We start from the raw sequence: 25,182 nt of genomic DNA on the forward strand, positions 1-25,182 counted from the left end.
TCTGAATTATGGCCATGTGGGATAGTGCTGCTGAATATAATAGAGAAATTTTAATTGTTTTCCTTCTTTTTTACTCTGATGTGAATTTGCTTTTTCCTGCTATACCTTTTTAAAACTGTTGTTCAGAAATGCAAGAGATAACTTGGTTCCTTGTGGATTCCACTTTGTTAGACTTTGGTCATTGCCTTTGCCCTTACATCATTTTGCAATGCTCAGTCCTTCATCCTAAATTAGCTTCTCAGTCCCCTAAAACATGACTTAAAAATCAGTTATTTCAGCAACCCCTCTGTGATTCTTATGCCCTGTTTTCTTATATAGCATGAGCTTTTAATTTGTACTTCGTTTTATGGTTTCCTAAGCATGTTTTTATTTGAATCCTATATATGATTTCTCCTTGAAAAATGCAGGTAAAAATTAAGTGACTAGAATTTTAATGATAATGAGAATTTTAATCAGTGCTAAGGTTAATAAATGGGTGTGCATTTCCCCTCGCATCCTTGAATGAGTCAAAATTGCTTATGACAAATGGGTGTGGAGGTTTGATCTTGTTTCCATGTTGAACATGTTCTGAAAGCAGTCAGAGAACAGAAATCTGTCAATGTCAGGGTCAGGGGTTGAGTTCTCATTAAGTGAATGAAAATGCCTATGCAGTCTCCTTTTACATGGGGATGATTTCATGTCTATACATATAGGTTCTCAGAGCAGAAGGATCCCTGGCTGCAAACATCTGAGAGACCTGATGCACTTCACTTAACCTGTCCAGTCCTCAGGCTTGAAGAAGTATGTGTGAGATCATAAGTTAAAACTGGCAGTTTGGGGCGTTGGGTGGCTCAGTGGGTTAAAGCCTCTGCCTTCGGCTCAGGTCATGATCCCAGGGTCCTGGGATCGAGCCCCACATCTCGGGCTCTCTGCTCAGCGGGGAGCCTGCTTCCTCCTCTCTCTCTGTCTGCTTCTCTGCCTACTTGTGATCTCTGTCTGTCAGATGAATAAATAAAATATTTAAAAAACAAAAAACAAAACTGGCAGTTTGCAGGACCAGCAGGAAGATCATGTTTTATGTGGCTTGTGGGTATTTCTTTTTAATAAGCCAGTATTTAAAAATCAAGAGATACACTATACAAAACAAAACACTGAAGCTTATTCTCTGGGTAGGAGCTAACTAATGGTGTGTGCTATCTCTTTATTTCACACTAGTCCCCACCACTCCCTACTTTCTATAAGTTACTTGTACTCAACAACTTCATTTAATAGGAACTGAATTTGTGAATTCTGGACTAGGTGTTTCCTAAGGATCATGGAACCCTGCAGTGCTGTACTCAATGAAACTGATCCGACTCTACAAAGTAGAGAGATCATTGCAGCCATGTAGTTAACTTCCATAAACTATGAGGGTCTAAAAAGTTTCCATCATCAAAATTGGTAGATTCTCTGAAAGATTAATGAATACAAACTGAGTTGGCCCATCTGTTAGTAAGAGAATAGTGAATTTTGTTTGCTTGTTTGTTTTACTGTCCCACATTTAGCAGCAAGCAAACAAAACGAACCGTCTGAACAATTTATTCTTCAACTAAACCTTTACCTTAACCAATAACTACAACTTTACATCAGATTGCTCTATGTATTTTTATTTTTTTTTATTTTTTAAAGATTTTATTTATTTGACAGAGAGAGAGAGAGAGAGATCAAGCAGGGGGAGGGGCAGAGAGAGAGGGAGAAGCAGGCTCCCTCTGCATCCTGTGGGCTCCATCCCAGGACCCTGGAATCATGACCTGAGCCCAAAGCAGATGCTTGACCAACTGAGCCACCCAGGCACCCCTAAAGATTTTATTAAATTATTTCTCAGAGAGAGAGAGAGAGAGAGAGCAAGCACAAGCGGGGGGGAGTGGCAGGCAGAGGGAGAAGCAGACTCCGTCCCAGGACCCTGGACTTGAGACCTGAGCCCAAGGCAGAATCTTAACCCACTGAACCACCCAGGCGCCCCAGTGTATTTTGAAATGCACCATATCTTTATGTTACGTACAACTCTTCAGGTATATACCAAACCTGCAGAGACTCCTGGAAGCCCAGAGCACGTCTCACTCTTTGAAGTAACCGGTGCATTCTATTCAGTCGGCTTGGCAGACCGTCAGAAGTAGTGTCAACGCCTGTCTCAGTTTGTGGCTCTGTCTGTACAGCTGAGAAGGGCTCACCTAGCAATGACAGTCGGCTGGGCTGTCAGCCCATCGCCCAGATCGCTGCGCAGTCTGGCCACGGGCCCGCGTGGCCTTGCTCTGCTGCTGCAGCTCACCACGAGCCGACTGTGGCAGAGTTGATCCCTTCGTGTTGTAAATAAAGACAAATGCCCTTTGGAGACAATCGGATGACAAACTCGGGCAGAGCTCTGAAGTAGAGAAAGCTCTTAATTAATAGCTCTCTGCAATCCCATTCTTTCTCAACGGCTGCTGCCGCTTTCCTTCCTCGTGCACCCTTCACTGCGTGCCATCCCCACATCGTGCCTCCTACCTCGCTTCTAAAAACATCCTCACATCGAATTATTAATCCCAGAGTGCCCTGCTTCGGCAGCCTCACTCCAAGAAGACAGCGCTGAGAATAGTGGCAGGGAAGCCAACAGACGACTCGGCTACCTCACCTCTACCGTTGCTTTGGACGGAGTGCGTTTCGTTGTAAGTATTAGGCCTCCTCTCACCCGAAATGTCTTGGTAATACATAAAAGACCACAGGTGCTAAAATTCTTTAGGGATAAAGTTCATTTTCCTTCGTGACTTTAAATAACATAGATTTAGTTACACTGAAACTTTCAGGCTTGTAGGAAGAACTCTTGTCCTAGTCCCCTGGTGGTTATTTGGATGTTTAAAATTGTAATGATGAGTTTTTAAAGATCATCCCTCTGGGGTTTGTGGCTTTTGAGTAGTGAGTCTAACTCTCAGGGAGGGATGATAAAAGTTCATAACGTGAGCTTGATGGATTGGGGATGTATCCATTACTTCTGCTTTGCAAATGCAATAAAAGCATTTCACAAACTGGAAATAGGAATTTATTTAGGAGATGAAGTATAGAATGTGAAAGAGAGCTGGCGGAAGCTCTGATTTAAGGAAGACGGACTCTTGGATCACTTAATACATTTGTGTTGAGTACTTGATGTATATGTTGGGCCCCGCGCTACGGGCTAGGGATTCAAAAATGAATAAAACATAGCCTGAACTCTCAAATAATTCCCAGACTCCTGGCCTACATCAACCTATTCATAAATATGGCTCAGCAAAGTTAGAGTGGGCTCTTTTCCTGGGAATTCCTTGGGAATTCCCTGAGCAGCCTCACGAGTAGGCTTCTTTCTCTGTCCCAGACAGACACCCCCTGAACCTCTCTCTTCCTTCCTTTAGGCCCTAGCAATTTACTTACTTTCCATTCCTCTTCACAGCTTCGCCAGCTGCTCACCACACCTGGGCTCTTTTCTTCCCAGCCAGGCCACCTTGAAAACGAGAGGAAGCCTTTGCCACACTATACTCCCTTAACATTGTCAAAAATAAAAATGCAGGCATACGTACTTTCAACTTCATTCTGCTAAAAACCAACTGAAAAACAGAGGGTAGCAAATAGGACCAAGAGGGGTCAGGTGTAAGATTAAAACTTCTAAGTTTCTGCTGGCAGCTAGTTTCTATGTTGTACAACATTTCCAGCCCATGAGTATACCAGAACGTCAATATAACTTCATTCCCTCCCTTTTTCTTCTATGTGAGAAAACATCTACAAATGCAAGTGAGATAAATGAGAGTAACATTATTATAGAAATTACTTTATCATTGAGATTAGCGTAGCTGACGGTAGAGAAAACTGCTCTAAATTAGTCTTTTAATAAATCACTTGCTGTCAGTGGCAATTTACCATTGCTCATAAATGGTTTGTAATACGCTAGTGTATGTATTTTAAGACAAGTTAAAGGCCACTGTTTTGCATTAGTGCTTAGACCCTCGAGGATCACCTCCACCCTTGGAAAATGATCTTGAATCAGATCATTATTGGGTAATGTGCCCATTTTGGGGTACTGAAAACACCAAAGTGTTTTCATAGTTCCTCCGTGAAATACCCCATGTCCTCGTGCTATCCTTTTTTTCTAAAGTGTGCTTATCCCACTTCCGTGGTCTTCCTCTTCAGCACCTTACGACCTTGGAAGGTCAAGTGGTCTAATTCCTGTCTCTGGAATGCCTGGTGAGTGCTTCCGCCTTTGTATGTTCATCTGTACTGAGAAGGGACCTTTCCTGTCGCACAGGGGAAGTAAGAGAAGAGGGCAGCCCCTAGATTTCAGAACTAATGATGATAAGCAGTAAAGACTGAAAAGCTAGCCAAACACATGGGGATGAGGAAGGAAAGTGGGGTAAAGGGAGAGCAGGAGCCCAAGGGAACCAACCACTCAGGGCACTTTTGCCATCTTGGTTCCAGGGCAGAAGAGAACCCTAGGACATTTCTCTTCATCCATCTACTTTCCCCTTTAAGGAAACAGGAGGTGGAGAGATGACAGATCTGTTTGTTAATGAGTTACAATTCTTTCAAAACTGCATTCTTCAGGCTTTTTTGTTGGTGACATCCTGCTAAACCCATTTCTTGTCTAGACTAATCTATGAGATTTGAACTATTACTTCCCCCATTGTAGAGATGAGGAAACAGATTAAAAACTTGCCCAAGGTTCCTCAGATAGAAACCAGCTGAGCTGTGTGCACATTCAGTCGTCCAGCTTCAAAGGTCACAGGCTTCATGACTGGGCCACGCGGTAGTGTATTAACATTATTAATTATTGTTACCACTGGGTCAAAAGAAGAGGAATAGTTTGGATTTTATAGATGGATTTCTTTCATCTCGGATTTTAGGTGCTGAAAAAATTGAAAGCTTCTAAATCAGAAATAAGTCATTCTTTAAGCAAACGCAGTGAGTTCAAGGACAAACATTTTAGGCTGAAACTTTACAAATCATTGTATAGGCGGTTAAGTTGAAAAACAAAAATCTTTTATCAAAATATCCAGGTAACACATACGTTCAGCAAACAGCGTTTCTTTGTTTCTCAAGAGAAGAACCAAATACTTACCAGGTAGTCACGTGCTCACCCACGCGCACTACAGACCTAGAACGAGAGCAGGAAGCATGTGCCTGTGTTCAGCCCCACGGATGGACTTTGGACTCAGTACTATTTATAGAACTAGTGTTTCCGTGATTGATGTTTTAATCATAGATACTCATTTACTTATGAAAGTTGAGCAATTCCTCATTATAGCTTGCAGCTAAGTGTTCTAGTTGCAAATTAAAGGCTGAAAAAAAGGCAGTCAGTGTACAGAAGGCTCATTTGAGACAAGTTCCTTCTGAAAACTATTTCTTATAATTAAAGACACTTGGCAGGGGGATGAAGACGTCATCTCTGTCCATTTTGAAGATGAAAATCCACTAATTGTTTTTAAAGCCATGACTTCTGCCTTAATTTATTTTTAGTTCCTTAAAAAGCAATTGATATTTTTTTCTAGTTAAGAAAAATAGGCAGAAGTCCCCTACGGGCCTTGGTCTTATTACTGGACTCGTGTCATCAATCTGGAATGTCTCTACCACTTGGTGTGGTTGCAAAATCCAAATGCTTTGTTTTGGGCGATGGCATGGTAAAGCGCTCTAGTTTTCAAAATGCAGGAGGTTTTGATCAGGACCTGTAAGATGATCTTAGGTAGCATACAGATTTGCTTTTTATTTTAATAGTAAAACATATGAATTTCGTAGTAAAACAATGAATTTGTTTTAGTATAAATATATTAAGAATACATATAACAGTGTATTTTTAAATGCTGTATTTTGAAAATACGCCATAAACCGAGTATACTATATGAAAAATAAATTACTAGCACATCAAACATGTGGTTTTACCATTTCTTAAGACTAGGCTAATGTTTTCAACTAGTGCAGCAGTTAAAGTCAATTGAATAAAAAAGGTTCAGCAAAAAATCGCGTAGATAAGAAGCACCATAAGGCAAAAATCATGAAAGTGGCACACAAATGTCACTATCTGGGAAAGAGGTACTTGAGGTCATGTCATTGCCCAAGGCACCTCAGTTTTCTCTAGAAGTGAAAAGCTTGGTCCAAAAATTCCTAAGAACAATTTTAATGTCCAAGTTTTTAGAAATGGTCTTCCTTTTTTTTTTTTTTTTTCTATCGTCGGCCTGTTTTCTGCATTTGGGGGCTCTTCAGCCTTTTCTGGAACTTAGAGATGCCCTTCTTAGCCCCTGTCTCTATCACCACCAAGAACTTATGCCTTCATGTATTTACATATGTATTCATGGAACAAACAGCCTGTGGAGAGTTTCTGTGGTAGGTGTTGTCGACATGCAAGAAAGCTAGAGGTCTGTCCTCTTTGACTTCTGTGTTAAATGAGTTTACATGTCTGTGATTCCCATTGAAGTTAAAGCCTTTGGAACCCTGGACTTCTGCCATAATCTTTTCTTTGTACTTCCTAAATGACTAAGAGCTCTTCGTTGGAAAGTCCCTTCATTGGTAAAACCCATTGTCAAGGCTCATATTAGGAATTTAAAACATGTGCGACCCAACTCCTGAATGCAATTATACATGAGAATGGACAAAAGTGGCGTGTACATTTCATAAATAGAAAGGTCTAACTCTCGGGCTCTTTTGAATACAAAGGGAAAAATTAGTACTATCATGATTTTTGAGTACAGAATAATGCATCTTTGGTCAGTTGGAAATCTTCACAAGTTTGAGTGAAATGAAAAATTTTAGCATTTATGTTTTCTTGAAATCAGTTACATTCAGGGAGGAGTTGCATTTCAATGACGTTTATTGTTTTTCTATATAATTTACCCCTTAACAAGTGGCTAAGGTATGAGTCCTGTTATGACTACTTTTTCCTGGGAATTTGTCCTTGAGAAACATTGTGGAAATGTTGCAAAGCACCTGGATGTGGTGAGTGTAAATTGTCTCCACTGTCTATGTAATGTCAATAGAGCCGTTTTATGCTTGCCAGCAATTCATAAGATTTTTCTATACTGATGAAAAGGATATAGCTGTGGTTTCCTGCCGAAGTTTCTATATAATAGTGAGAAAAGCATCAGAGGATGCAGTTGCTTGTGGTTGTTTGCTCATGCACTGCTGTTCCTTTCTTTTTTGTGAAAAACAGGAAGCTGAAATTTGCTCTTAGATCCGTCGATGTTTAATAAGGTCTTCTCTATGGGCTAAGGCGTCAGGATGTGAAGATGAAAAGATGCTTCTCTGCCTTTAAAGGCCATAAAATCTTACTATTAAGAAATATTAAAGTAAAGAAGTTAAAGCACTCATAACCGTATTGACTCTCAATGTACATACGTTGCAATGAAAATTGAGAACTTGGAATTGTTTTTCAATTTTTTAATGTTCCTGTTTTATCGTGAGTAGATGTAAGTTTCCAAATGTCACATTAAAATGTATTTTGAAGAAACAGCTAGTTAGCCAGGTGGTTTTTAAACTCTAGTAACTGCAACAAAGTTCAAATTCATTTTATAGTTTTTCTCTGTTCTGTGCTCATGGATCAGACTTCCAGTTCCCCAGCCCAGTAGTTTTGAGTGGAAGTGAGCAAAGAGCATATTCCAAGTCTCTTTCTCAAAAACAAGGTAAAATCAGATAACATGCTTAGGCTGAATAAATCAGTACTATTGCATTTGACACTGTCATCATTTTTCTTAAAAAGAAAGCCATGCACAAAAAGAATATTTGTAACCAAGTATCTATTCTGAAAATAGGGGCAATATAATGGAAGCCGTATCTATTAGGAAAGCAGAACCACTATGGTGGGTATGGAATAATGGATTTATTAGAAGTTTTACGCCTTACACAATCATGGGAGCTTATAAAAACAAGTTTGTGGGAAGCATCTGGTATTGGGCCCGAGGTCATTGTAGGTTCACAGAGCTGGCAGTGGTAAAGAAAGGCTGGGTATGAGGCAGAGCCCAGCAAGGACATACTAGAACCTGCAAAACTGGAACACATAGGACAAAACGGAATCCATGTTGGACTCCCATTTCCTCCAAACTCAGTGACCTAGGAGAATCGGAGAAGGAGCTGGCCCTTGTTTACTGAAGAGCTGTTGCTGGCCCTGAGGGGCAGAGGCTGAGGGAGAGGTTGTGGTGAGGGGCTAGGACCTGCAGCCTGGCTACTGCTGGACGTCACCACGGCGAGATGCAAGATCCATGCACAGCCACCGTTTCCCTACACCACCCTTCCAAGCATAGTCGTGCTGCTGCCCTACTTCTGCCTCCAGATCCCACGTAGTTTTCCCTTACAGCCAACTACACTGAAGAGCTGTTTAGGGAAGGGAATTCTGGGAATGGATTTCCATCTGAGCTAAGTGGACATTTAGTACAAAGCCACCCAGAGACTAGCCAATAGAAACAGAAATGTCTAAGGTTAGAAAGTCCCTTGTTTCTGAGTTTTGCAAGAGTCCTTTCTGCCATGGGACTCAGAGTCCGGTCTGCTTGTAGATGATTTAAGATATTTTCTTCTATAGACTTATATACAATTTCTTCTACCTGCAACTATAAGTTGTTGGTTTACTTCCATTCAAAAACTAAACTTTCAGGAAGAGTTATCTATAAAAAAAAAAAAAGATTCTAAGATTCATGTCATTAAGGCGCTGAGCTCATCTCCTCAAATTATATATCATCTTGCAATGGAAAAGTTCGTGAAATTGACTCTGCCCATAGCTGGGTGATGCAAGGATGAACATGCTTTCTGCCACAGTAGATTCCAAACTCCATTTTTAGATTTCTGTAGGTGCTACAGAAGGTTAATGTAATATAATGTTACAGAAAAACAAACTGCCTTCCCAGAGTTTCTTTTATTTATTTGATCTGTTCTGAAACTCTTGGGTGTGAGGATGTATGCAGTGGGGCCATATGACGTGGTGAGCTTACCAGTGGTGAAACTATTCAGCAAGATGCTATAGTCAGGATTCCTGTAATGACTGAGAGGCTGGCCTGTGGCACTTCCAAGACACATCCATTTTTGAGATTCTTTGAGTCTTTATGAGGGATGCTCAACCCCCTTACCCCCGCCCAACTCACTAGATGAATGATGTCTACAGATAGGCTCCCGCCGTAATTCCAACTTTTTCTGTCTCATCTAAAAAGTACATTGAAATGCAAGCAAATGGCAAAAAACAAAAATAAAGAATCAACCCAATTTTTTTAAAAAATGGGCAGAGGATCTGAATAGACGTTTTTTCAAAGAAGACATACAGATGACTAATAGGTGCTCAGCATCACTAATCATCAGGGAAATACAAATTCAAAACCACAATGAGATCATTTCACATCTGTTAGAATGGCTGTTTTTTTAAAAAGACAAGAAATAACGAACATTGGAGAGGATGTAGAGAAAAGGACACCCTTGTGCAGCTTTTGTAGGAATGTAAATGGGTGCAGGCACTGTGGGGAAACAGTATGGAGGCTCCTCAAAAAAATTAAATTAAAAATAAAAGTACCATATGATACAGCAGTTCTACTTCCGGGTATTTATCTGAGGGAAATGAAACACTAACTTGAAAAGATATCTGTGCTGCGATAGTCACAACAGCATTATTTGCAGTAGTCAAGTTAAGCAACTTAAGTGTCATTGATGAATGAACAGGTAAAGAAAATGTGATTACACACACACACACACACACACACACACACACACAGGAATATTATTCAGCCATTAAAAAGAAATCTTGTCATTTGCAAGAACATGGATGGACCTCAAGGCATTATGTTAAGTGAAATAAGTCTGACAAAGACAAAGTGAGATTATATGATTTCACTTATAAGTGGAATCTAATAAAACTAAAGAACACAGGGGCGCCTGGGTGGCTCAGCGGGTTAAAGCCTCTGCCTTCAGCTCAGGTCATGATCCCAGGGTCCTGGGATCGAGCCCCGCATCGGGCTCTCTGCTTGGCTGGGAGCCTGCTTCCTCCTCTCTCTCTCTCTGCCTGCCTCTCTGCCTACTTGTAATCTCTATCTGTCAAATAAATAAATCTTTAAAAAAAAAAAAAAAAAAAAAACTAAAGAACACAAACAAAAATGAGCTCATAGATACAGAGAACAGACTGTGGTTGACCGAAGTGGGGGTGGCAGTGAAATGGGTGAAAGAGGTCAAAAGGCACAAACTTCCAGTTATGAAATAAATTGGTCCTAGGGGTATACTGTACAGTGTGGGGACTCTAGTGAATAATATTGTGTTGCCATGTTTGAAAATTGCCGAGAGAGTAGACCTGAAAATTCGCATTGCAAGAAAAAGATTTTTAGCAGTATGGTGATGCCTGTTAACTAGACACTGTTATGATCATTCTGTAATACATACAAATATCAAATCCTTATGTTGTACTTCTGAAATGATTATAACGATATATGTCAGTTATAGCTCATTAAAAAAAAAAAAAAAATGCCAGTAAATGGGACGCCTGGGTGGCTCAGTGGGTTAAAGCCTCTGCCTTTGGCTCAGGTCATGATCCCAGGGTCTTGAGATCGAACCCTACATCCGGGGCTCTGCTCCGCGGGGAGCCTGCTTCCTCCTCTCTCTCTCTGCCTACTTGTGATCTTTGTCTGTTAAATAAATAAATAAATAAAATCTTTAAAAAAGAATGCCAGTAAGTGATACAATTTATAAAATAATAAAATTTATAAAATAAATAGTTCATAATCTCTTACTTGAGAACTAGTAAGAAAAATCTTGTTTTTCATGTTGCCACAAATCCGTTACTATAATATTTCACCATCCTAACCATATTTTCCAATTTGCCCCTTGATAAAGCAAGAAAACAGACATCTACAATTTAGACAAGTATCCACAAAAACAAATGAAAATGGAAATATCCAATATCCATGAAAAGGGAGGAAGGTGCCTAGTTTTGTTAAAATTTCTATGGCATAAGACAAGTGACAAACTTGGGAACATGAGATGAGGTTTGGCCACACTAGTTGTGTCAGTATGTGTTGATCTAATCTGATCACAGAGAAGCATTTATTTCAGTAGAGTGTGTTGTTTGCTACTGTAGCAAGTCTCAGCACTTGGGGTGGCGTGGCCACACATCCTACCTACAAAGATGGCTAAGACTTGTTCTTTACCCACGAAGGACTCCGTCCTCTCATGGGAAGGATAACACAAAGTTCAAGTGGAGGGGAAGGAGGAAGTATTGTGTGGCCTTAATGTGGAAGTGGAAATATTGCAGTTCTAGAGAGATGAAATGGTAAAACTGTAGGGGTGGAGGGACAGATGATTGGTTAAGAGCAGAGGAGGGTCGACACCAAAAGAATAATAGGGTGTTTCTCTAGCAGGTGATGGGACTGTCAGTATCTCAGTGACTGTGGCGGTCATACAACCATGCATTTGTAAAACTCCTAGAACTGTACACCAAAAGGAGTACATGTAACTGTATGTGATTATTTTTAATTCTTACCAAACAAATTCAGCCTAAAATCATGGTCCAGAGTTTAGCATCTTCCTGGTTCTGGAGTCAGAAAAACAGAACATATGGGAAAGATGCTAATCCTATTTCCTGCTTATTGACACAGAAAAATGTGCAGACTGAACAGATCTGTGCTCTGATGTCCAGAAATCTTGGGTTAGTTTCGGTCTCAAAACTCTCTTTAAATGGAGAAAAGCAAGTATCATGGGACCCTGGATATCAGCTGAGAAATTCTGTCGCCTAAAATAATGTTATGTTAACCGTCTGGTAGGGGTGTGCGAGAGGAGTGTGAGCTTGCTGCATCCTCTACTGACTGTGCGTGAATGCACGTGCTGCTCTCCCCAGTCTCGTGTTCACGGGCTCTGAGAGCAACTGTTAATTCCAGTATCATTTATTGACGTCTTATTATATGCTGAGTACTGTGCTACGTGCTGCGAAGGCTAAATTTCAAGCTACTTAGAGTCTTCATCAAAAATGGAGCTTACAACCTAGGTGAGAGATAAGACTCAATAACTTCCTTCAGTCAGATTATGATAAATCCTGCAATAGGTTTTCTTGCTGTACTATGGCTGTTGGGAGGAGACACCATCCCTTCCTGCCACAGGTTATCAGGAAGGGCTTATTTTGCAAAGAGTGTGGCATTTGTCCTGAATTTTAAGAACCCAGTAGATTCTAAGGTCCCTGAGAAATGGATCCTTTCTGTCTAATTTACTAGCCCCCCCCCCATGTCTGGCATAGCCCCTGATACATTGTTCATACATCAATATTTTGGAATTAATTAATGAAAGAAAGAAAAGACAGCATTTTCAAAGGCAGAGAATCCATTCCAAGAAGCCATATCCTGCTCAGAGGAACGCAGGGAAATGCTTCCAGCATGTTTGAGACCCTGAGAGTAGATCCGTTAGGCGGGAGTATAGGGGGTTGCGGGAAGCAGTGTTCCAAAACTGTGTTGAAATCAGACGGGAGGGATTCTCCGGTATCAGGCTGAGTACGTGGAACATTTTCAGTAGAGGAAGGCACTGAAGGATTTTGAGCTGGCACGAGGTGATCAGATCTGTGTTTTTCAATGAAGTCGTTTGTCAGTGATTATTAAGACAGTGACTGTTAGTGATCGCACAAGCTGTGTTGGAGCCCAGTAGAGAGACCGTGCCAGGGGGTACCTGGACCAGCTCGAGCAGAACTTGGAGAGGGAGTTGTTGCAATATTCCACCTGGAAAAGGAGTCAGAAGCCCCAGGATCAAGTCCTACTCTGCTTCTAAACTGTGAGACAAATCACATAAGTTTCTGCGTATTTTTAAAAGCTATATAATGTGAGGGGTATGTTTTTGAGTCCTGGTGATTGGAAAGAAAGTTGCAGATATTTCTAGCAGAGATGTGACAGAAATTGGGACCGCATACACATCAGGGTTGAGGGAGTCGGAGCTGTTGATGTGGCTCCACGTGTTTTGCCAGATCCGACTGGGAGAACGTTGGTTCTATTGACAGAGATGTCTCCTGACAGAGATGTCAGGAGGAAAAGTTCATTTTGGCGGAATGATTTTGAATCCTGGGTGGGACGTGGTTTGGGATACTGGCATGACATGCCCATCAGATATCTGGCCTGCAGGTATTAAAATGGAGGAGGACAGGGGTGGAGGTGATGCCTGGGTAGCTTAGTTGTTAAGCGTTTGCCTTCTGCTCAGGTCATGATCCCAGGGGCCTGGGATCAAGCCCCAAGTTGGGCTCCCTGCTCAATGGGGAGCCTGCTTCTCCCTCTCCCTCTGCCATGCCCCCTGCTTGTGTTCTCCCCCTCTCTCTCTCTTTCTCTGTCAAATAAATAAATAAAATCTTTAAAAATAAATAAACTGGAGAAGGATGGGAACATGGGGAGAGGGTGATGCCAGGAATTACAGCTATTAGATAAGCACCATTAGATATCCCAGCTGTAAAAGAGGTTTCCAAGGACAAGAAGGAAGAGGAGAGAAGAGGAAAATTCTGCTAATGCCTGGATTTAGGGGTCAGAAAAGGAATAAGTTTGATCTACGGCTACAACAGGACTGCCCAAAAGTGGAAAGGAAAGTCTCAAAGGTCAGTGTCAGGGAGAGGGGATCCATGGTAAAAACAGAGCCAGCGTTCAAGAGGGATGAGGAAGAAAATCCAGTTTCCTCATTTTAAAATTGAGAAAATAATACCGTCCTTGCTGGTGTGTTGTGGAGAGTAAATAAGAGACAGTACTTAGTCTAATACCTTACGAATAGTAGGCTTAAAAATTGGAGCTCTTATTTGTACTGTTATTGGAAATTAATTCTCATTTTCAATATCCTTTAGGAATTTTAAAAAATGTAACCCAAACCTTGTGGGTTTTGTGTGTGGGAACTGTTGCCTTTCTAAAAGATAAATCATAGGCTAAATTTGCTGCATAATAATGTCTCCTGATCTTTAAAGGGTAAGATGTAGCTCCATCCTCGTTTTAGAAGAGCTCCATACTGTTCTGACAAGAGCATAGTGTTTCTCAGCAACTCTCATTAGGGTGCCCTGCACGGAAAAACAGAATTCTCCTATCCAGGCCAATGTTGAATAATATAGCAAGTTACACGGGGTAAGAAGAACTTGCTCATCTGCTTCCTTCTGCCCTAATGAGGAATCCATCATGTGTGCGGAATTAATGCTAAATTTCAGACCTGAAGGTGGCACTGAAAACCTTGTTGACCCAGAAAATTGAGTTGGTTTGATACACACAATTTATCTTGGGAATAGGTGACCAAGACAGCATACAACCACTACCAAATCTATTTGTGTTGTATTGATTATTTTTTTTAATTTTTTTTAATCTAAGAGGCTGAGCATCTCTGCTTTGATTCATAGAAGAACCACTTGCTTTTTAAAGAGGGAAAAAAAAAAAACCTCCTTTCCAGGATCGCACCTCGTGTCTCACCTGGAATCAGTCACCTTGAAAATGTATGCAGTTAGGGACACGCAGTGAGAAAGCAGAAAAGGCTCAGGGACCACTGCAGTTGCCCTGGGGAAGCATATACAAGGCAAGGAGCAGGATTCCGTGAACTTTAAGGACCCAAGAGTCTCTGAATTCAATGGCATGTCATTCCACATGTTCCAGTCATTAATCAAAAGTGTGTGAACTCCCAAGGAAATTGGCAAAACGTCCCACCACTACCCACCCCCCACCCCCCGGTCAACTGACGTGTTTGCTGGTCCAACACTGAAACCAGAGCAAACTTTCTTCTACATTTTCAGTAATACTAGAAGTCAAAATTATCAGGAATCAGCCTATCAAATCTTTCTTACTTCAGGCTTTATTATGATTTTCCTAATATTCAAAAACACTTCTAAACACACACATTTATTTTCCCCCTTTCATTACACATTCCAGTTAATGGAATCACTCATTTTTTTTTCACTTATTTCAAGGTATAGAACTTTGAAATAATTTCTGAAATAAAATTCAATTTCTTAACCTGTTATTAAAGTCTGTTCCTTGGGGCATCTGGGTGGCTCAGTGGATTAAAGCCTCTGCCTTGAGCTCTGGTCGTGATCCCAGGGTTCTGGGATCGGGCCCCACATCGGACTCTCCGCTCTGCGGGGAGCCTGCTTCCTTTCCTCTCTCTCTCTCTCTGTCTCTTCCTGACTCTATGCCTACTTGTGATCTCTGTCTGTCAAATAAATAAATGAAATCTTTAAAAAAATAATAAAGTCGGTTCCTCATAGAGTTGGGCCTAGAGTCATGTTTCCCAACGAGTATCTCAACCTGAACCCCATTTACACCCCTACCCAGCTCTTCTCCTTCATACCCTCTGAAGCTCCAGGCAGAGTTGACCACGGTGGACCACAGGAAGTCTATGATTTCCTCTCTCTGAATCTTTTGCTTGGGCTCCCCCGCCCCCCCCCAAATGCTTGGTTTTAAAAACCTAATCTTTATCCTAGGCTAGGAATCAGTACACAGTCCAGTTTGGCCAGTTTAGATATAGTAACCACAGTAATGTAACTTCTAATGACGTATAAACCCCAAATTTCAAAGGCTTAGGGAAATAAAAGTATATGTATGTATTTTTAAGTCTTTACCAACACCTCCAAAAATCCTTTTACGTTCTTCTGCACTCCCACGGCCCTTTCCTCTCCATGTCTAGGACAAATCATTTTTAGGGAGATGCCGTCCCTAAAATGTTCAGTTTTGAAGCATATCAGCCAGCTTTGATATATTTTTATATATATTTGCATAGCCCTCACAAAACTTAGCACAACACCCAATACATGGGAATCCTCAATAAATGTTTATTGAATTCAGTTCAGTTTTCCACTGGGTTCAGCATTCCTTAAGAACTTGAGGCTGGAGTAGGAGATTTTAAAAATAACTTACTGTGTAGTATCTGTAGGTACTACTGTGCAAATCCTTGTAAAGTTAACAGTTGGATTTTTTAAAGTGTCTTTATTGTATCTAAGCTATTTATTGTGCATACTATAATGAGAGAAAGTGCAGTTTTCCTGTCAGTACGTGGTGTGACTTTTCTTCTTTGAGATTTTTATTTTCAAATCATTCTGAAAGTTAAGAAGCTTCTGGAACCAGTGACAAAAGAGAAAGACAGGAAATTAATGTATAAGAAGAGATGTACGTAGGAAATGGAAATAAATTCAAATTGGAGTCATATTCTAAAAGCACAAAGAAAAAAGACAAAAGAACTGTAATATTTCTTTTTTTTTTTTTGTGGGATTTAAAAAATACTATTGCTTTATTAACTACCAGCAGGACTGGCCTGCACGGAGGGGGGGGAGGAAGGGGAGTGGGGGGTGCTCTGGGCTCCTGGTCCATGGAGGATGTGAGGAGAACGTGATGACTGGGAGGCTGTTTTGAAGGTAAGAGATGGTCTGGAGCACAGGCCCAAAAGTCCCTCCGATTTACTTCCGGAAATGGGGAGACTTTGTAAAGGAGTCATGGCAAGCTATGGCCATGCCACCAATAAGATTAAGAAATTCTGTGAAATCTAGCTGCCCATCAGAGTTGAGGTCCAGTTTCTTCATCATGCGGTCGAGGACACCAGGGTCCTTCTGGTTCTTTGTGAAGGCAGCCAGTTCCATATTCATGAAGGTTAGGAACTCTGTCTTGGAGAGCGTGCAGTTGTTACCCTCCTTTCCAGCAAACTTCTGGAAAACAGCAATCAGAGACTCGATGCACCGCTCGGTCTCAGTAGGGCTGGACATTTTTGCCATGTGTTAGCAGCGCGGAGTGGGCGACCGGCGGCGGCAGCGGCGCAGCGAGCTCTAGAACTGTAATATTTCTAAAGTAAGCTTTCTGAATATGAGGTGGGTTCTCAGACGAAAACAAAATATATCTGATGTGATAAAAACAATATAGGAAAGCATCATTGAAGGTGAATTTGGCTGAAAGGGAAATATCAAAGCCATTCTGAAGCAACCCCAGACAGAGAATAAGAAATCAAAAAACAGTACGTGATTTGGGGATTATTATACAGGGTTTATAATGAGCATGACCCCGGGCGCCTGGTTGGGTCAGTCAGTTGAGCATTTGACTTGATTTTGGCTCAGGTCCTGATCTCAGGGTAATGGGATCGAGCCCCAAGTCAGGCTCCAGGCTCATCAAGGAATCTGCCTCAGGATTCTCTCTCTCTCTCCCCCTCTGCCCTTCCCTCTGCTCATGCATGCATGCTCTCTTTCTTTCTCTCTCTATAATAAATAAATCTTTAATAACAACAACAACAATAATAATGCGCGTCACCCACCTGATACTATCATCTGTACAACTTTAACAAGAAGGTTAGCAAAAACCATAGTTTCATTGAAGCAAGTTGGGCTTTGGAATGAACATTTTTATATTTTGCAAATTAGTGTTCCACCTAAATTCTACTTCCTCTTACTGCTCTTGTGAACACATTCAGAGAATACAGCAACCCCTCAAGCATCGTGTTCTCTTGATTTTTATGTGTGTATGCATAAGGAGAACATATTCCTTCAGTCTGAGAAAAAAAAATGAGTGTGGTTGAGCCACCTCTAGAAGAAGGAAAATGTCTAAAAGTTAAGGGAAAAAAAAAATACGTTCTGCATAAGAAAAAGGGAGAGAGGGAGAATATGAGCAACCGATGAAGTCAGGCTAGAAAATGATTAATTTAAGTGAAAAGCTCGTGTATTACTTCTTTTTCTGAAGATAAATTACTTTTTTTTTTTACTGAAGATAAATTAAGCTGTTGGGACAGCGGAGTTGCAGATTTAGGCAAAGAGTGAACATTCTAACAAGCAGCTTGTCTGTGATGATTCCCTCCTGAACACCCAGTCCTCCATTGTTCTTCTTGGATACACTGATGTACTTTATCTGCCTCTTTCCCGTGTCAGTTTCAGTTGGCACGCAGGAGAATCTTGAGTAATTTGTTTTAGGAATATCTATGGAGAAAGGAGTCAGTAAGACCTGAGAAAAATAAAAAGAAGTGAATTGTACGACAGAGTAGAAAATTAAGAGTTTTGCAAATGCAGCCCAAGGTTTTCAACACATTATTTTCAAAATTAAAATTGCAAGTTAGGGACCATGGTCCTTGGGTTGTTCCATGGTGATGGAGTGGATGGGGTGAGAAGGCAGGGATATGGCAGGGACAGGTGACTTGCAAGGTAGACCTGGTAGTAAGTTCGTATTAATAAGAAAACCCACGTAATTCTGCTGCCTTTCTCACCAGTACTGCTGCTGCCTGCTAGCTAACACTAGCACCACGTTTTCTTCTGAGAGCCTGAGAACATACAAGAACCCCATGAAGTAGGTGCTGTTTTCATGTCTGCATTGCAAGCGTTAGAAGCCTTAGGCACTGAGGAGTTAAGACATTTCCCCAAGATCACACAGCTGGTGAGTGGCAAGCTAGGTGTGACTCCAAACCATCTGATCCTACAAGCACACTCTTAACTGCCATGTCTGTATAGCCTCTCACACAGAGAAATGTTTCCAGAAGGTCCAAGGCAGAGGAATTCTGAACTGCTGACCATTCTCTAATGTATTGTTTTTGGTCTTCTCCCTCTGCTCATGCTGCTTCCTTTGCCTTGGGAGGCCTCCTTTCATCAACCCTCTCCCTCACTTGGATGACTCTACATCCTTCAGATTTCAGCTCAGGGGATCATTTTCCTCAGCAAAGCTTTCCAGAACTCCCCTCAAGATAGCTGGTTCCCTTACCTCACAGACTTATGTGGGGTACTCTGTGAATACCTCTGTTGCAGCACTGACCATATCATCCTGTTACCTTCCTGCCTCATCTTAAAGCCTTGGATGTTCCCTCTGTCTCCTCTTTCACATCTAGTCAATCACAGTGCACAGGTGATTTGACCTCTTTCATATTTCTGGATCCATCCCTTCCTCTCTTCTCCTGTGATCGCTGTCCTAGTTCTTATAGTTCCTCCTGCAGCAGCCTTCCCACAGGCCCCCCTTCCTCTGGTCCTTACCAGCTGCCCATCCAGCCCTCACTGACTGCCGGTGACCTGGGGAGAAGACATACCCTCCTAGCACAGTATCCCTTGGCTGCTGCCCTTCACCCCATCTCTTGACAGATGGCGGCTTTAAGCCATCAGCCTTGCATCTGGAGCTCTAGCAATGCTCACTTATTGTTGCAACCTTACCCCACCCACAGCCACTCCTCCCAACAGGCTGTCTCTCCCTTCTGTACATCTGCTCACGCGTTGTTGTTCATGTGCGCCTGAAGTGTCCTGTCCTTCCCACTGGCAAGCTCCTGCTGAGCTCACAAGATGGTTTTGCTGTCGTTTACACTCAGAGGCCCTGGGTGACTCCTTGTCAGATGCGCCAACACTGTGCTCTCAAAACACCCTGTCCCTTCCTCTTTTAAGGGGCCCGCCAGCTGGTTTCCAATCGATCCTTTAGGTTTCTGCCTCCGCCTCAGATGAGAGCTTCCTGAAGGGGAAGACTGGTATATTCACGACTATATCCTCGATGCCTGGGACATATAGCAACTACTCCATAAATGTTTGATGAGTGAATTAATGAGTTAGTATACATGTTCAAGTGTCACCTATATAAAATACACCTAAATAACATTATTTCCACCTTTCAGACCTGATGCCTTACTATTTCTCCTTCCTCCCCACTCTTCGTTAAACTTGCAGCAATTCCCAAAGCCCATCTTGTGTGTCCCATGATCTGTGGGATTATTTACACTGTTTTGGATGCTTTTTCCTTCTCAGTATCGTTGCAAGTCTCCGCAGGTTGCCCAGGACCACTTCCCTGACTGCACAAGGTGGACGGAGTCATTCCCTTCCTTTGTTACTGTTGAAATTTCTGGCACTGAAATTGCCTTTGACCCATGCAGATGCCAGCCCCTGAAGGCAGGGATTGTGTCTTGCTCAGCTCTGTGGCTGTCTGGTACCTACCACAGGCCCAGCACTCATCTTTGTTAAACTAGCTGACATGGCCAAAATATGTAGCCTGTTTCATGGTAGTTCATGCCCTTTGTTTAGCTGCGGAACAGTTGAGTGAATAAGAAAAGTAACTGTTGTGAAGGTCCTACTTTAATCTCTTCTCCTAGCCTTCAATTAAGCAAGATCTTCTCCAGTCAAAGTGCTAAAGCCCTTGACAACCTTTGTTAATTTTAACCACAGGTATTCTTCTGTGGCCAGAATAGATGTGGCTGATGTTCTTACCACTTTTAGGGAAAAAATGGCCTGCATCACAGCCTGAGGGAACTATAATTGTATGTATGGCAAATAATTAAATTAATGAATTCTTGAAAGTAAATGGGTCCAGCTTTTTCATATCTTTATTAGGCAGATTTCCACATATTTGTGAGGTCTGTCACATAAATGCTGAGACTGACTTATAATTCCCATAATAACAAAGTGGCGAGAGCCCACAAAGCCACTCAGGCCATGAAGAGGTCATTTTTAGTGAATAAAGTGCCGACACTTCTGACAAGTAAGACTCAGGCTAACATCCTACATACTGTGGATGGGTCCTTCCCTAGTGAGCTCCTGTACACCTGTGGGTTTACCCAGTAAGGAATTTACGCCACTGAAGCAAGCAGGGGACCACAACTGCAGGATGGTCAGACATGATGCCAAGCTTCCATACTTCCATTTATTTTATTGTTTATGAAGGATAGTTCTGTTACTTAGATACTCATATGATATTTATTGTTATTATAAGCTGCTAGTCAACTTCTAGTAAAAAATGCAGAGCAAATAATTCATAATTTGAGGTAACAAGAACACAGTTCTCATCGGTACTAATGAATAAAATTACCTTCAGTAATACAAACAGCTCTTCCTTCATGTTAAAGTAATTTCATTATCAATTCATTGCACCTTGTTGGCCTTACGTGAAATCTTATTTTTCCCATTTACTTATATCCTCTCTACTTGGTGATTTGTAGTATTCCATTTGAAGGAAATTAAATCACACTTCTTTCGAGGCATATTAACATTCACTAAATGTTAACTGCATACCTTTTTTTCTTGCCAGTACCCTGCAGGATTCTGGGGCTGCCAGGTAGGCAGCCTCTCAGTGCTCCTGGAGCTTATCACCTAACCAAGAAAACACAAGGAACAAAAACCTAATAATGACAGCATAGCAGTGCGTTATAGCAGAGAGAGATATGCACAGGTGCAACGGGAAAACAAAAGAAAGACATCCAAGGCTTGAGGGTGAGAAAGCACAAGGAAAGCTTGCCAGAGAGATGCTAAGCTGAATTGAGGTTAGCAAGGGAGAAAGAGTAGGGAGGGTGTATTAGTCTCCTAGAGTCACCATACTAAAATACCACAAACTATATGGCTTGAAACAACAGGAATTTACCCTCACACTTGTCTGTAAGCTAGAAGTCTGAGATTAAGATGTCAGCAGGCTTGGTTTTTTCCAGTGACTCTGAAGGAGAAACTGTTCCACGTCTCTCTCCTTGCTTCTGATGGTTCTCAGCGATCCTCAGTGTTCCTTGGTTTGTAGACACACTTCTGCAACCTCTGCTTGTGTCTTCATGGGACCTCCCCAGCTGTGTGTCTCTGTGTCCAAATTTCCTTCTTCTTAGGACCCCAGTCACCCACCCTAACCCTGGATGACCTCCTCTTCACTGGTTTGTATCTACAAAGACACTATCTATAGGTCAGGTCACATTCACAGGTTGCAAGTGGACCTAAATTTTAGGAGACAGTGTTCAGCCCAGTATAGAGGGCATTCAAGATACAGGAAGCAGTATGGATGAAGGTGGAGAAGCTCTGACATGTTTGGGCAACCATAGACCCTTTAATGGTTGGATTGAAATGCTCAGGATCCGACCAAGTTATGAATCTTCAGAGGTAACAGGAGTCTCATCACAAAGAGTCTGTGTGCTAAGCACAGGAATTTGAACTTCCTTGTGGAACGTGTGGATATCATTGAAGGATTTTAATTCTGGAAGCTACATGATCATATTTGCATTTTAGAAAAATCTCTCTGGCAGTAGTGTGGAAAACTGAAGAAGGTACAGATTGGAGGCAGAGAGATGATATAGGAAGTCCTTAAAACAATTCTGGCAAGAAATGCTAAGTGTCTACATTATGCCAGCGGTAGGGAGACTAGATAAGTGGTGGTAGATAGAGGAGATACTTAAAAAGAAGGATCTGGGGGCGCCTGGGTGGCTCAGTGGGTTAAGCCTCTGGCTTCGGCTCAGGTCATGATCCCAGGGTCCTGGGATCGAGCCCCGCATCGGGCTCTCTGCTCAGTGGGGAGCCTGCTTCCTCCTCTCTCTCTGCCTGCCTCTCTGCCTCCTTGAGATCTCTGTCTGTCAAGTAAATAAATAAAATCTTAAAAAAAAAAAAAAGAAGAATCTGTAAGGATTGTGGTTAGTGAGCTGTGAGAAAGGAGAAGAGAGCGGCAAGAGTGGTTTTGAAGTTCCTGGCTCAAGTGAAAAGATAGAGGTGACGTTGGCTGAGATAATTAAAAGAAGGAATATGCTTAGAAGTAAGAGTGGATGAGTTTTTGGACATACCTAATTCGAGGTCTCAGTAACCCTTCTAAATGGAGAATTGCTCTTCTGGAAATTTTGTGAGGTCTCCAGTTCTGGCTGGAGGTGAATTTGAGATTAATGAATATATAAGTAATTGTGTCCCCCAGGTTGAATGCATGAAGTGAAAACAGCAGAAGGTCTAGGAAATGCCAGTATTTAGGATGAGCTGAGGAAAAAAGAACCAAAGAGTGGCATTAAGGAGGACTTCTGTAGAGAAAAGAGGAAAACCAAGTGAGCGTATCATAGATAAGAGAGCTTCCAGAAGCACAGAGTGCTCAGAATGTCAAATGCTGTGTGCAGAGAAGTCAAGATAAGGAGAGAAGGTGCTTATTTGTTTTGGCAAAATCCAGTCTTTGGTGACTTTAACAAGGGCAGTGTTGATAGAATGCAGGAATGACCAAGGAAGAATCAAGATGATAGACTGGAGAGTAACTGTGCAGCAAGGGGCCATAGGGACTGTAGACTGTCTTAAGCAAATTGGACTGCGAAGGAGGCAGAGCCATATAGGAATTATGTAGGACTCAATAGCTGCATGGGGTTAGGGATGAGTGTTTCAGTGATGATAGATATTCAGCCATTCTGTGATCCAGCTCAAGGGGGAGAACATGAACTCTAAGTGGGCTGGGAGCAGGAGTAGTAGCAGGAAAGGAGTCAGGTCGCTCTTCTAAATAAGGTTGTCTACTGAGGGCATGTTCTCAAAGGAATTGAGGGATCTTACACAAATGCCACCATGAACTTTTTGTTAAAATGAATAAAAATCTCCTTTCCTTCAAGCTCCATGTAATGGTTTTGTTTGTTTTTGCTGCCCACTTCTCCCAAATCCCCATGCTTTTATAACAACACACCCATTTCCTCTTGGGGAATTGATTTTTCCCCTTCTCCTGCAGCCTTAATAGAACTATCAGTTAAGGTGCCCTACCCTCTCCTATATAAGGACTAATTGGGTCCCTCTCCTGGGACTTTTGAATCTGGAGTATTTAACTGACACAGGTGTTGGGGGGGATAATTAGAATTCACTTATCCCTGATGATAGGGATATACCCTGTTTTCTACTGTCTTCTGAACCTACCTTTGTAGCCTTCCCTTTCATTCTTTGACTGCCCCATAATCTTGGGTAGACTGTAGTGTCTCAGACTCTGGAGCCACGCAGCGTGGGTTTGGGTTTCTAGGAATTAATGAGCCCAGTGCGTAGAACAGTGGCTTATCAGAGTAAATGTGATAGGTGTTTGTTATTATTATCCCCACAAAGTTCTTTTCTCTGTAAGTTAGCCAGGATCATTTATTGCTATGTGCTACCAAGGAATCCTAATGGATACCTCCTTTATTTCAAACGAGTAACATTTTGTTGTACCAAACTTGAAAATGTGTATATAATTAATAATTCCATAGGGATTGGCCATTTACAGTGGTTTGAAGAGAGAAGGAAAATTGAATATATTATAGCTATGGCAAATGGATGAATGTTCTCATTTAAAAATCAAATAGAGAAGATTAGCAAGAGACATTAAATGCTCTTGTGATTGTTTGGCAATGGCTGTTGATAGAAGTGAGGTGGCTATGATGGTTTCTTTCTAAGTTCTCGGAAGACCATGGAAAAGGCAGTATGCAGGTTTAGAGGCTTACGTCACTTATGTCTCCTAGAAGTTAATTTTTCTCATAGAGCCTCAGTTTTCTCACTCTGAAAATACTCACTGCTGTCTGACACTGAGTTTCAGGGTGGTTTGTGACATAGTAATATTGCAGCAATAGGTAACTGATAAGGTGGGTAAGGTGGGTCGTAAAGCTGTGGGATTAGGTATGATCACCCAGGGAGGAAAGAGGGTAGTGGAAAAGGCCAAGGAATAAATCTGGCATTCAGAGTTGAGGACAACAAGTTACTCAAGATGGGTAAGACAGGAAAAACAACAACAACAACTAAATAGACTATGGGTCATGGAGGCCATGAAAATCATGTATTTCAAAGAAGAAAGAGGCATATGTTGAAGGTGGCTAAGAAGTCAACTAAGATAAAAGCTAGAGTCTTTTGGATCCATCCACCTCAAGGTTACCAATGATCACAGTCTGACGGTGGGTGGGATCCAGTGATGAAGGTTGGATTTTATGAGTCAAATAGTAAGCAACTGGTGACAAGATGATATATCCTGGGGCCTCAGACACCCAAGGGCAGATGATGGAAAACAGGAATTTGGAATGACCAAGCTGTCCATGTTGGGTCCCGGGAGTCAGTGGGCCCAGCAGACCTGACAATCTCCTGCAGACACATAATCTGAAAGTGAGTATTGTTGACTGACTCTACAAGGTTCCATGATAAAAGGGGCAAAGCTAAGCTGTAGATCTGATTAGCGGAGTGATAATAGGTAGGCACCCACATGCAGTGACATCAAGGTCAGCACAAGCAAAGCACAAGTGGTTCTGAATCAGGAAAGAGTTCAGTACTGCTTGCTCTGGAGGTCCTGGCCCCTCCCCTGGCCTGTCCAGTTTGTAGACTGCAGACTGACCATGGTGATGAGTGTTCTGACCCTGCAGGTCTCACCTGCCTCCCCCTAGGATCATCCTGCCCCTCACCCAGACAGAGGGCCCACAAGGACAGAATCTGACACTTCTCGCAGGGGTTTAGCTCACAAATAAAGGGAACACTGGCTACCCTAGTCACCATTTGGGCTGGGATCTAAAATTCCTGAACCATTCTCAGAACCCAGCTTTGGCCTCAAAGGCCACTGTGATGGAGAAGGGACTCTTCTGAGGCTGCAATACCCCTAC

At 41.9% G+C, this 25,182-nt stretch overlaps 2 protein-coding genes across 6 annotated transcripts in view; one reads left to right on the plus strand and one right to left on the minus strand.

Moving 5' to 3' along the window:
- GPRIN3 (GPRIN family member 3) overlaps positions 1–25,182 on the plus strand; it is a 66,193-nt gene that overhangs the window by 6,415 nt on the left and 34,596 nt on the right. Inside the window, exon 1 of one of the 5 annotated variants that reach the window (XM_045995318.1) lies at positions 2,557–2,663. The exons of the other annotated variants lie outside the window; for them this stretch is intronic. The gene's annotated coding sequence lies outside the window, so the exon portion shown is untranslated. Of the gene's footprint in view, positions 1–2,556; positions 2,664–25,182 lie in introns of those variants that run through there. 5 annotated transcript variants of the gene reach the window in all.
- LOC123934984 (protein S100-A11-like) lies at positions 16,232–16,735 on the minus strand. The gene has a single exon (XM_045995331.1). The coding sequence runs from the start codon at positions 16,655–16,657 to the stop codon at positions 16,346–16,348; it is 312 nt and encodes a 103-aa protein (XP_045851287.1). The 5' UTR covers positions 16,658–16,735; the 3' UTR covers positions 16,232–16,345.

The sequence above is a fragment of the Meles meles genome, chromosome 2 (assembly GCF_922984935.1).
Source record: "Meles meles chromosome 2, mMelMel3.1 paternal haplotype, whole genome shotgun sequence".
Lineage (NCBI taxonomy): Eukaryota > Metazoa > Chordata > Mammalia > Carnivora > Mustelidae > Meles > Meles meles.